General features: G+C 46.0%; 8 protein-coding genes across 8 annotated transcripts; 3 read left to right on the top strand and 5 right to left on the bottom strand.

Moving 5' to 3' along the window:
• Window positions 1–687: 687 nt before the first annotated feature.
• N7483_002944 (uncharacterized protein) lies at window positions 688–1047 on the top strand (the record flags this gene model as incomplete). Its single annotated transcript, XM_057086381.1, has 1 exon — window positions 688–1047. The coding sequence occupies one exon, from the start codon at window positions 688–690 to the stop codon at window positions 1045–1047; it is 360 nt and encodes a 119-aa protein (XP_056952530.1).
• Window positions 1048–1707: 660 nt separating this feature from the next.
• N7483_002945 (uncharacterized protein) lies at window positions 1708–2232 on the top strand (the record flags this gene model as incomplete). The annotated part of the gene is made up of 1 exon (XM_057086382.1): window positions 1708–2232. The coding sequence occupies one exon, from the start codon at window positions 1708–1710 to the stop codon at window positions 2230–2232; it is 525 nt and encodes a 174-aa protein (XP_056952531.1).
• A 60-nt stretch (window positions 2233–2292) lies between these two features.
• Window positions 2293–3293, bottom strand: N7483_002946 (uncharacterized protein; the record flags this gene model as incomplete). Its single annotated transcript, XM_057086383.1, has 2 exons — window positions 2293–3059; window positions 3134–3293. 2 exons carry the CDS (start codon window positions 3291–3293, stop codon window positions 2293–2295), a joined length of 927 nt encoding a protein of 308 aa, XP_056952532.1.
• A 1140-nt stretch (window positions 3294–4433) lies between these two features.
• Window positions 4434–4841, bottom strand: N7483_002947 (Clr5 domain-containing protein; the record flags this gene model as incomplete). Its single annotated transcript, XM_057086384.1, has 1 exon — window positions 4434–4841. One exon carries the CDS (start codon window positions 4839–4841, stop codon window positions 4434–4436), a length of 408 nt encoding a protein of 135 aa, XP_056952533.1.
• Window positions 4842–5179: 338 nt separating this feature from the next.
• On the bottom strand, window positions 5180–6625 carry N7483_002948 (Histidine phosphatase superfamily clade-2; the record flags this gene model as incomplete). Its single annotated transcript, XM_057086385.1, has 1 exon — window positions 5180–6625. The coding sequence occupies one exon, from the start codon at window positions 6623–6625 to the stop codon at window positions 5180–5182; it is 1446 nt and encodes a 481-aa protein (XP_056952534.1).
• Window positions 6626–7413: 788 nt separating this feature from the next.
• On the bottom strand, window positions 7414–8814 carry N7483_002949 (replication factor C subunit 3; the record flags this gene model as incomplete). The annotated part of the gene is made up of 5 exons (XM_057086386.1): window positions 7414–7817; window positions 7889–8269; window positions 8323–8497; window positions 8550–8637; window positions 8687–8814. 5 exons carry the CDS (start codon window positions 8812–8814, stop codon window positions 7414–7416), a joined length of 1176 nt encoding a protein of 391 aa, XP_056952535.1.
• Window positions 8815–9048: 234 nt separating this feature from the next.
• Window positions 9049–9958, top strand: N7483_002950 (actin-related protein 2/3 complex subunit 3; the record flags this gene model as incomplete). The annotated part of the gene is made up of 6 exons (XM_057086387.1): window positions 9049–9054; window positions 9110–9148; window positions 9263–9538; window positions 9597–9709; window positions 9770–9848; window positions 9911–9958. 6 exons carry the CDS (start codon window positions 9049–9051, stop codon window positions 9956–9958), a joined length of 561 nt encoding a protein of 186 aa, XP_056952536.1.
• Window positions 9959–10361: 403 nt separating this feature from the next.
• trm6 (tRNA 1-methyladenosine methyltransferase subunit GCD10) lies at window positions 10362–12101 on the bottom strand (the record flags this gene model as incomplete). The annotated part of the gene is made up of 2 exons (XM_057086388.1): window positions 10362–11931; window positions 12016–12101. 2 exons carry the CDS (start codon window positions 12099–12101, stop codon window positions 10362–10364), a joined length of 1656 nt encoding a protein of 551 aa, XP_056952537.1.
• Window positions 12102–12519: the final 418 nt, after the last annotated feature.

Below are 12519 nucleotides of genomic sequence, written 5' to 3' on the forward strand. Positions count from 1 at the left end.
CAACGTAGGATTCGAGCATTGTGACGGCCGTTGTTGACTATGATAAAATGTTGCCTCCGAGTCCTAAGATTGGACAAATTCCTTTCAAGATGAATTCTCAATTCAATTGTCTCATCATATCAAATCTATTTACTCTTAGTTTGAGCATTATTTTATATTGGATCAAAGAATTAACATGGTGATCTCAGGATAATTCAACGTCTATCTTTAGGTTGTGGCTCACCTCGACAGACTTTAACACCGTCCAGATATCTCTTCAAATTTTTCTCAATCACACAAATCAATCGTTATCCAGAACAACCGGAAGCTAAGTCTCTCTACAGCAATTCTCATCTCTTGATATTGATACCCAGAGATTCAAGTTTGACAAAATGACTAAGACCGTCACCCCCTGTATGCATGTGTGGCATGCTAACATCATTAACAGAACACACTCAAAGACCACGATACGTTTACTTTCAAGAGCCCCGTCCTACCTGTGCATGTGTCCAAGATCGCTGACTTACTTTACACTAGAAAATACTCTATCTCTGTCAAAGCTTTCCTAGAATACCAGATCAACTTTCGAGGTCAAAAGACTGACTGTGGAGTTTGCAACGATACCTTCCGAGCCCTATGTTTCCATCTTGGCGTCTTTCACGCCGCTCGATTCCTTCAGATGGAAAACCTTCAGCGTCTCGCTATCAAATGGTTTACTGGGATTCTAGAGAATTTTCCTCTTCCCGTTGTCCTATTGCAGTGAACGAAGTCTATTCCGTCCGCCCGAAGTTCTGCGAGAAGCAACTCGAGGATGTGTTTACCCTAGCTGAGATGTGGGATTATCGTGAGAAACTTGTTCGGGCCGCTGTGACTAACTGTGTTCGTATGGAGCAACAGGCGCATGATTATGTTATTTCTCAGGGTGATGCTAATGCACAGGAACATTCTGAAGGTCTGTGGACTATTGATTTTGATGATGTGCGAGAGAAGCATGCGGATTCCGATAATCATTTTGTTAAGTGGCAGCAGCAGGGCCTCTCACCTAATGAGCCCCATGTGGAAGTGTAGTGATACAAAGAGTGTCTGAAATATGTAAGTATTGCCTGTTGAATTTTTTGAGTCATTCTTAACTGCCATGAATTATAGGTGTTGCATCATAGTTCTGTTCATCTGGCGCATTTACTAGAACTTGAAATTTACTGGCCTAGTTTACCATCCAACATTTATTGCTTTAAGAATTCAGTTGAAACCTGTGTGCAGAACATAATAGTTGATTAATAGTAGTTTATTAATCATAGTTTGATCTGCGTAATAGGTAGTTGTAGCACTTGAGGAAAATAAGTTGATTCGCCCTCTCTTGTCGAGACTTCTGATTCGCGGGTGCACGGCGGCTACGCTTTGTTTCAGGTTTTCGTCACACGTACCCTTAAAACTAAGAAGATACTAAGAATAACCATTGTGCATGAGTCAACGTAATATTCTACAATTTATAGCTCCTTATAAATACAATCTTTGTTCCGTGAAAATGTTGTTACATTGCCGCTTTCAATGAATGCTTCACATTGCTTCAGATCTCTTTCAGCTTCACCCGTGGCCCCGTATAGATTGCGGCATCACACTATTATTTGAACTCCCTCTCCTCCGTTCCTGACGACTTGGATCTAATGGAGTCAGAGTCCATTCTCTTCATCCACCGATCGAATTCCAAGCGTCACAAATACCACCACCATGGACTTGCTTACCCAGCGATTCTCCCACACACGAGCCCACATCGTGCATCATCTAGAGGGGTATAGTGACAATATAATGGAGAAAAAGACCAGATATTATCGCGAGATAGCAAGAGCATTGGAAGAGGATGCTGAAATTATCGACTCTCTGACTCGAACCATGATCTCGGATTCAGGCCATACATTACGCCTTCCTCTCTGTGCTCGTGAACGGATCTCTCGAATCAAGAACCGTCTGGAAAGCCTTCGCGAAATACTCATCCTAGAGAAAGACAAGCCGCAACATGAAATCATCGCTATTTTTGACATGATAAGCAGACATGTTGGAAGGATTAAACCGGTCGGCTCGCACATTGCTGATCCTTCTGCGGATGCAATGGATCGGGAGATTCGGGAACTTCAGAGATTATATGGCACCAAGGGATCTTCTGCTTCAACAAATCAAGACTTATGGCTGGAGTATTGGGAAGCTTTGGATTTTAGCGATTCGTGGTGTGGTTGCTCCTACTGTAAGACTCGGTAGGAGATTCACGGTGAATGATGGTAATGGATCTTCACATTGTACATTAATGATGATAAATGATTAACTCTGCGGTATTTGGTCTCTTCCTAAAGACCGTTCAACTGCATTTTTGGACATATAGTCTCGTAGTCTCTCCTGGACACTAGTTCCATTCCATAATTCCATATCCCCGCTGTGAGTCTTCGTAGGCATTCCAATTTGTTCTAACGCCATCGACGCCGAAACAGTTCCAAAACAGGCTGCAGTGACAGCATCCATTGTTTTGATATAGCCGATACCAAAGCCACCCAGAAATGCGTTCCCTGCTCCAGTTGGGTCAACTACTCCGACCGCCTGCTGTCCAGAGCTCGACTCCGAGTCATAAAAAGGTGGTAGCCATGTTGAAGGTAAATCCCATGATTGTATAAGACACCCTTGCTCGCCAGCCCTGATCAGGATTATGCCTTTTTTATCTGGTCCAACACCGTTACCCATGATTGTGGATGCTAAATCTTCGATATCGGTCTTTGTAGATGTATCCTTGCATGTTCGCGAAAAGAATCTTCCTAGTTCGAGATGATTTGGACTTAGGATATCGACATGATGAGCTGCTTCGAGAAATACTTGAAGGTTTTCTGGGTTACATGAGAGAGGAGCTGGCTCCCAGATAATCAGAGGGCGACTCAATATACCAGCCTTTTGTCGAAGACTGAGAAGATTTGATACGCGAGTTTGGATATCCTGGGGTGTTGCAAGGTAGTGAAAGGCTTTTGATGCGAGTATGTGTGTTTCCGCTATGCTGTTTTCGTCGATGTTTAAAACTGGTGTGGTGTATTTGAAATCTTTGGCTATAAACTCAGTTAGCACTAATATTTAAATCTTCAAAGGCTCAGACATCCATATCTGTAACTTGAAAGCGTACGTCCAAAGGTTGTGTCTTTATACTCTAACAAGCCCCTCGTTGATAGATCTCCTGAGCTCTCTTTTATGAGTAAAGTGGTCTCCCAACTTTGCAATCCATCTTTGATGGAGGTTGGGAAATCGTTCCCAATATGGAGTGGCCAGGCTAAGGCCTGGCTCATTGGGGGTGGCAGAAATAGTCGTGCACCCAGTGTTGCTACAAAGAAGATTAATGACAAGTCAAAGTATGGAGTATAAAGAGCTAAAAAGCACAGACCATAAGCTCCTGATCCTCCTAGTATGTTTGTCAGGGGTATCTGATTCGGAAATCTGATCTCGTCGAGTACCACAAGGCCGAAGCTGGCGAAGGAGATATCCTGTTCATCCATGGCAAATCGAAATCAATTTCACGTTATGGCCACTATGAGATCTTTCAAATAAATTATTATAGATCTGAGATCAGAAGCTTTGACCATTCCAAGGTTCACGTTTTCAAGTTGACGTGCAGCACTGACCAGAGTACTTGGTGGGGTGAAAGAACTTAAGCGCCGCAACTGGGAACTTGGATCCACATGATATAATTTATCACATCCATGGATATGTCCTCTACCCCTGAGAACTTGAACTTGAACATTTGAATATATAAACAAGACTCTATGTGCAATGTTTATACCATGAGACGATTATGTTCATTGTGGCGTCACTGGGTTCTATTTACAGATACATTTTCCGAGACGCTATGGGACAAAAACAGATCCAGGGTATCTTAAGAATGTGCGTCCAGGTATTCACAAATTCCGTATGGGTTCATGATGTCAGGTTCCAAGGGTTGTATATTCGCTTCGGATGCATGTCGAAATAAATGGGCATTGATTGGGATTCGTCATGGGTATGTCGCAAAGGGTGGAGAAGTCAGGGTGGATGAGGATTGATCCTGGGATTGAGTTGTTGAAATAAGTCCCGGCGTCAATTCAATTTGATGATATAGATCCTTGGTATGAGTGATGCTCCGTTCGGCTTACTTTTTCCAAGGAAAAGGTTGATTAGTTGGTGGAAATGGTCAAACCTGTGTTCTTTGTTAAAAGATGGCCTTGGAAGCATTACTCTAACCAGTGATGACTGATCGACTACTCATAATCCAGGTGGGTGGAATCCTCGGTGTATATCGCATAGGGGAAGGTCTTTGTGTCGCATAAGGAGAATCGGGCTTGTTGTTTTGTCGCATAGGGAAAGAATATAGCATGGCTTCCAGAGCATCATGGTTGGCGCATAAGGGCGATGGGGGTGGATATGTAGGTATTTGGAGGGCTCTCAGACCCCGGTTACACCATGGGGATGACTTGTTGGGCGACGACTAGGACTCGGTCGGCTCGATCATGCTCTAGTGAAGCTCTGGCATGGAGCCCTAGTTGAAATCGTAGCCGGCGTAAGGTACGTTCGGAGATGGCATAACCGTCTTGTTGGAGCAACTTGAGCATGGCCTTGTCGGTCAGTCTGTCTTGTACAAACAGCAATTTGATTCGTGCATGAAGAGTCTCATCTGCCGTAGTGGTTCGGTGTCGCTTGCGAATACCCCACTTTCGTAACCGGGACTGGATGGTGCGTTCTTTGACTTGGAGATTATACCGGCTCTCTAACGTGCGACTGATTGAGTCGCTACTGATGCCGTGCTGAAATAAAGCAATGATCTCATCTCGGTATGGTTCGAGGTTGATCTGTTGACGAGGCATTGTTGTTTTTGTGGGAGATAAAAAGGAGAAAAGTGGAGAGTTCGTGGGGGAATCATGGAGACAATGACAGCTAAGGCGGTGAATCTGGAGTTCTCTCCACAAAGATATCACAGATTCACAGAATTACAAGACGAATTATTATATGATTTTATGTATATGGGATCAATTGAAAAGCAAGAATGAGATTGATTGGGGAATCTTATTATTATTCATGTTTACCCGTTTGAGTCATTACAACGTACAGCAAGTCTCAGAGTCAGGGAGATACCCGCCACCTCGGCAATGTCCTCTATACAATGCCGATACATCGGAATATCCATCACATATTCTTCACTAACTTAGGACTCCTTATCCGAGGCCAGATCAGATGAAGTCGCCATCTCAGGCACAGCCTTGTTCCGCTTAGCAATGCGGAATCCACCCACCAGGAAGAAGAGAGCTTCCAGTCCAAGAATGACAGCGAGGGTCACCATGGCTCCAATGACACCAGCCACAGCGCGTGAAATTCCGCCGGAGCCACCAGTGCCCGCGGAGCTAGAGGATGAGCTCGAGCTGGAAGTCAAGGATGCGCAGGTACCATCGGTATTGCCACACATATCACACCATTGGCTAGTGGAGGTGACAGCAACTGCCTCCATATATGATGTAAACTTCGAGTAAGAGAGAAGATCATTGGATTGACCGAACATGGGATACACGGTGGGTGCATCAGAGCCAGTCATGGTGCCATTGTGGAACATGAAGCGCACACTGATCTCGTCGGTCGAGGGGAAACCACTTCCCGTGGCGTTCGTCACGAGCTCAAAGGACATAGACGAGGCATAGTCGGGGATACCTGTGAAATTGACCGAGGCATTTTGCATCTGCATCAAGCCAAAGAAGGACATCATTGTTCCATACGAGCCAAACTGGGCATTCAGGATAGACTTTGAGCCATTGGTGTTGATGATCTGCTCAAAGTTGGAAATAATCTCACCCAGCACAACTGCACCATTGATGGCGCGCACTGCGTCTGTTGAGTTGTATGCCAGGTTCCACTCGTGGTTACCGGCCAGCGAGCTGAGCTGCAGTCTGTTCTCGGCGGTCATGTACTTGGCCTTTCCAGGGAATTCAGCGGATGAGTTGTGGATATATCCGACGTTGAGATAATCGAAGATGGTGTAGGCATTCTCGAAACTTATATCGGCCTCTGAAAAAGTGCTGTTCAGAATTGGCGAGAGTGACTGATAAAAGCTCGCCGTGCTCTTGAGCATGTCGTTATATGTGTCGGAGGCATAGTAGTTATTGCTGCTCACGGTTGCCTTGGAGCAGTCACTGGAGCCCTGGAGCCAACTAGCATCTTCATTGCTACCACCCGAAGAGGTAACTTGCAGCTGGATCAACTGGTATCCATTCAGGGGAGAATCAACCACGGTGCCGTTTCCTAGGGTGGTGTTGGCCAGATTTTGGGCAGGAGGATAGACACCCTGGAGGAAACCTGTGGCCGAGTTTTGTATCACAGCATCTGAAGGAGCACTAGCGTTGACCTGGTTTGCATTCACAATGGGGTCGCTGATTCCTTCAATCTGCTTGGCTGAATCCGAGTCGACATAGAGCTTGTTGTAGTAAGAACCGGCCGCAAAGACCTCATGGTAACCCAAATCAGTCAATTGGGTGTTTCCGAGTACTTTAGCAGTCCGGTCACCATGACGCGCAAAGATATAGGCTCCTAGCACACGCTCAGCAGAGATAGTAGGTGAAACGAGAGAGGCCAATAGTAGGCTAGACTGCAAAGAGGGACGCATAACGGAGATATTTCCGAAAAGAGGAAGTTTGAAGCACTTGAACCTGCAAGGAATCGAGAACAAAAGGCTCGATCTGGGGGGGGGGAGGGGGGAACAAGCAATTTTATATAATTCTTTTTTTTCTTTATTAGCGGGCTCTGACTTTAATTTGTTAATTACCGTGAACTTACATGTTCTAGAGCCCAAAAACAGCGGATTAGAGGGAGCATCTCCCCCGCCAACAAAGTCTAATGGTCATTGTGAACGGCGAGTCCCGGTGAACCACTCATGGACTATCCTCATCTGGAGGGAACAGAGGCTACTGTGGGCCAAGCAAGGCCAAGTCCGAGGAAATGCATTAAACCTTTAGGTAATTGAATTGAGAGGACAGTCTCTGGTCGATGACATGGAATAATCCCGCGGTGGATACCAAAGACCCTTTTAGACCCTTTTTACGAAACTCGCGAGACTCTGATTAGACTGGGATTGGTTGTCAGACGCATGGACGTACATGCGAGATTGTGGAGATTTGACTGATTAGGAATTCTTCACCCCGCGGGGATTGTTGATTCTTTACATTGTAGAGTCCCGAGGTCGTATCTCTATTTGCTTTTTGTAAGCGCTTTAGTGGGAGTAGGGCAAGTATTGCCGTCTTTTCCGATATCGTATCTGTCACCAAGCACACCTGGGTAAAATGTCTAGATAAAGGAACTGGAAGGTAGAAGGGAAATAAATTGATGCTCGTAAATAGTTTGCTTTCATTTGAGGGAAGAAACCATAGTGTTTTTCTCAATTAGTGTTTAGTCGTTTCATACTGCAATTCCCTTATCTCCCATCAGTTCACATCCACTGCGCATCACGCCCACTAATCCGCCGGTCTGAACGGCCTCTGATCCACCTCCGGACAGTCTCCACTCGATCTCGGCAAGTCCCTCTAGCCAAGTAATCCGGGTTTGGGCTGGTACTTCCAGCTTTTGCAGTTGCTCGGCCAAAGCGGCGAGGATATCTGCTAGGGCCAAACCCTTTGTGGACTTGAGAGTATTGATGGTATTGAGGCAGGAGGTGACATCGCTAGTGGTGAGGAGAGTAGACATGATTTCTTCGATATCTGAGGGGTGAGGGGCCGCGATACAGTCATAAATCGTGGCATTGGTGATTGTGTCTGGTTCTGGGAGAGGTGCATCGGGTGCATCACGCAAGGGAAGAGGTTTGCCTTTTACTCCAGTTAGCACCAACAAAGAATAAATAGATAAATAATATCTAGAAATTTACGAAACCACGTACTGCTCGCGTAACAGGCCTGAAGAACATTCAAGGCTCGTCGCATATCTCCCCTACTAAGGGTAACAAGGCTATCTACAGCCTCGGATTGGATATTGATATTCTCTTTCTCGATGACCTGGTCCACAATGGTACGGATATCAGCCTCCTTGAGAGGACTGAATCGGAATCTCGTACAACGGGACAAGAGCGCAGGTGAAAGCTTGTGTGTGTAGTTGGCAATAATGCAGAATCGAGTGTTGGCTGTGTAGCGCTCCATGATACGACGAAGAGCCATCTGTGCAGTAGAGGTCATAGCATCTGCTTCGTCCAAGATGATTAATTTGAAGCCGGCGAGGTTGGTGCTGCCGGCTTGGGGCGCCATGGAGAAGATCTGTTTTGTGCCTAGATTTTCGAATCAATATAAGGACATATCCAAAAGATAGCTGTTGACATACTGGCAAAGGTTTTGATTTGTTCTCGGACCACATCAATACCACGATCGTCACTGGCATTCAACTCCAACACCATCTGGCGCATATTCTTGGTACCATATATCCGCCTTGCGAGAGCGAGAATGGTTGAGGTCTTTCCGGTTCCAGGAGGGCCATAGAGGAGGAGATGAGGGAGGCGCTGTTACTATAGTGAGTATTTCTGCAATCACATACTCGGACGGAGATCATACATTCGCTTCGACAAACCGGTTGATCGTTGTTAGGATATCCTGGTGTCCAGAGACATCATCTAGACTCTGGGGGCGAAACTTCTCGACCCTAATTCAAATTGTTAGAGGGATCCTCATATCAAAATCGTAATCCATACCAAGGGAGATTGTCTTGAGCTTCCACTGGTAGGTCGGCCACTGTTCTCTTCTTGCCTGCAGCATTATCTGAGCTGAATTGGACCTCATTGGGAGCATCCACGTCCATCTCATCCTCGTAGTCAGACATTTTTAAGTTGGAAATGAACGCAAGATGTGAGTTTTGAATTTGTTGATAGTAACGAAAAAGATCGCGAAATGTAGAATCCAGACGCGTTCCGCGTAAAGAGATCGAATACGGTCATTAGCTACCATGTTCACCGCCCTATATACCGCCCTGTACCGCTGGGGGAGTTGCTCCACTTCAATGACATCCTCACTGCCTAACTCAAACTCCGCGTCCACCAACCTTTGATCTACTACAATGCCTGTATGTATTGATATGGGTTTATTATTGGAATCTCTCACTGATATCTCAATTCCAGGCATATCACTCTATCTTCTTGGAGGACCGGGATGTTCCCGTGATAGGTATGAATGCCCCGCCAATCACAACAACCTCCCACTTTACCTCCCTACTCTCTCCTCTCAATGCGATAGACTGCAAGACCTCAAGAATTGACATGTATGGGTGACAGGGAACTTCCCTATCTTGCCCCTCCGTACTCGGACTCGTGGTCCCGCATACACCTTGCCCGCACTTCCCCCCCAATACTGCCGACATCGATGTTGCCCCAGACAATGAGTCCTACGACTGCGTTGATGAGATTCTATCGCTTTTCCGCGCCAACGTCTTGTTCCGAAACTTTGAGATCAATGGTCCAGCTGACCGAATGCTCATCTATGGTACTCTCTTCGTCAGCGACTGCCTCGGGAAGGTGAAGCCAACAATGAGTGCCCGTGATGCGGAGAAGGTAGGCATGGAAAGATTGATAATTGAAGGGAATTTGAATCATTGACAATTATTGTTAGGCTTTGATCAATGCTGCGCTTGAAAGCTTCGCTATTCCTGGTGATGTGTCCTTCCCGCTTAACCAGGCCTTTGAGCCCCCACGCGACCGCCAAGATGCGGAGAGTTTGCGAGCGTATGTTCTAATCTATTCCCTATTTTCTTGATCAAAAACTAATTGAGGTGGTTGAACTAGATATGTTTCCCAAGTACGACAAGAGATTGCTGTACGGTTACACGCGAGATTATACCCCGGTGGAGTGGGCCCGTCGAAGGTACGTTAGATCCGATTATTTATATCTGCTATATATGTCCTAGATTACTGACCTTTCACTAGTTCTGGTTGAGCTTCACCAAGCGAAAGTTCATGGGGAAGAGCCTGTAGATGATGAGCTGGTTGTATATTGTTCTTTGAAATTCAGCGCATGAATCGACTGTTTTCTTTCTTCTAGATACGTCATCGTGTTCAAGTTGCGATCCTAGCTGCCGGGGCTGGATCTGGGCAGCCTGAGGTAGCTCAAAACGTTTATCCAAGTCGGTGCGAGGTTGTATATATGTAGGGTTTAGACAAGTATATAGTAGCTAGTAAAACTCTTCCAACAGTTGACTGCTCCAAGTACTGATATGGGATGAAATGTTTTGTGTATTGTTCGAGTTGGTTCATGTACATGCATGATGATTAATTTTGCAAGCCGCATTATCATAACACTCATAGTACATCTATTTCTTTTTGATCCAACTGGACTCCAAGACCAATGCAAAAGAGTTGAAGAAAAGGAGGAATTAAATTATGACATCACTACATCCCGATCACTGGTGGGAGTGGATGTTTCCAACTTGCGCTTTTTGCGGAATGTACCAGCGGCTTGGATAGCCTCCTCATGTGGGATAACTCGCGTGCCGTGGAATAGATAACCCTCGGCGCCACCTCGTCCTGTCATCAGGGGGTGGGTTCGTCCTGGTAGGACTTGCCATCCTCGCACGCGAGCGTGGTGTAATGTTGGGGGAAGTAGTAGGGTCGGGTTCACAGTGAACTCCTCGTAGAGGGAAGACAGATCGACAGGTCCATCGGTAGATTTCCGAGATTCCAGGTCTCGCTTCTTGTTGATCCATGCGGTTCGTCGTCCCGTAGAGTAGTAGTCCATCAATTGAACGAGAGGCTCAATGTATGGAGAGTAGATGGATACTTGGGATGAACCAGAGAGTAATGGAACGACGTGCTTCAAGACACTGGCGGGATCGAACAGGGTACCCGCGATAAGACCGTCGAATTCACCGGCTCGAGCTTCGTCCGATACGGACTTGACCTTCTGGTATCGATTGCGCTTGAAGTAATAGGCTGCGCGCTTGTTGGTCTTCATTTCAGCTAGTTCTTCGGCAGGAATGACGGGTGGCTCAGTAGCAAGGATAGGGTCTCTAGAAGGATCTACCAGCTGGAGCCATGTGATAGACTTGAGATGAGTATGAAGAGGATGAGACTCATCAGGCGCACTTGTATCATAACCAAAGAATTTCAGAAGTGAAAGGTTTGGTTGTGTCTGTGCGTGGATCACGGTCAGAGTGTTATTTGATGCTGACATCGGTCGAATGTATTGCCGGCGGGTGTCTTTTGATTCCTCGGGGTTTTCGGTTTGTTCTTCAACTGCTGAGCCCTGTTCCTCATCCTTATCTTTGTCATGAGGATATAGGATTCCCATACGTTCGGCCATGGCGGCAACAATCAGGCCGCCAGTCTCGTCCACCACGATGTATCGACCGTTTGGTTTCACGTCGGGGACCACTTCCAGAGGAGACCCACCACTGTGGTGTACATTACCAAAACATCCAAGCAAGCCAATGTGCTCGTCACGCATCTCCATGGTCTTCGAGGCATCCTTCTCGTGCAGCATATAGTTTGCGAGGGTGCTGACATCTAACGGGACAATTGTAAATCGCTTGATGTACTTCTTGCGCTTGCGGAGGGTGTATTTGGCCAGAGAGAAAGCGGTCTTCTGGTCAATCGCCGAATGCGACTCCATAATCTTTGCGATAATGTCTTTGCCGGACCCGCCAGCCTCTTTCTTCAAATCTTCGATCTCTTGCCATGTTAACCGTTGTGTGGAATTGCTATCGACAATGGTCTGATTTGTGCGCATTGGGGTCCCTTCGCCTGATTCATCCCCATCACCTTCTTTATCTCCATCTTCATCTCCCTCCGCTTCTTCAATCAGGTTTTCGGCGTGCAGTTCGGTGGCTGAGACAACGCGCAACTTGTATCCATCGGCTTCGGCAGTATCTTGGATTTCAAAGGTCAGGTAGAATGGTCGGCCAATAACCTGATTCGCTGCAAAATTGCCATATTTTCCCAGGTGTACTGTCCTAAGGAGGTGTTAGTAGTGTACTTTTTTCACCTTTTTTCACGATTAAATGAATTCTTCGATAGAATTCCCTATACAAACTTACGTATTAGGCTCAAGTTTGATAATGCGACGCTGGTCTGAGGGTAATTGCAGGACGCAAAACTGATTTGGGCGAATATGAGAATGCATGGTGAAACGTGCAGCTCATTCATAAGTTTTATATGAATGAAAAATGATTCTTTATCACTTTTCTGCCTTTGATCTCCGCCCAGTGAGGGAGCTTCCGGATTAATTATATCCCGACAATATAGCTACATCAGCACTCCGAGGTCGTATCATATATGACAGTACAGTACTCAATAACTGCCTTTCTATTATGTGAATTGTGGCTGATTATTGTAATACCAGTACTGCCCCATTGATCGGCGGGGAATCTGGGTGCCTACTCCGCCATAATAAGCTACAAGGTACGAAGTACGAGTCTCCAACTACTTAAGTACTTACGCGTGGATCAAGTTTTCTGATATCATCGCCCCCATCCTTGGAAAGACTCCACTTCACCACAATTCTCACTAGGCAGTCTTTTTGCATGAATTCTGAGTTTCTT

This window comes from Penicillium malachiteum, assembly GCF_028827825.1.
Source record: "Penicillium malachiteum strain IBT 17515 chromosome Unknown utg000001l:1.0-8184562.0:1.0-8186909.0, whole genome shotgun sequence".
Lineage (NCBI taxonomy): Eukaryota > Fungi > Ascomycota > Eurotiomycetes > Eurotiales > Aspergillaceae > Penicillium > Penicillium malachiteum.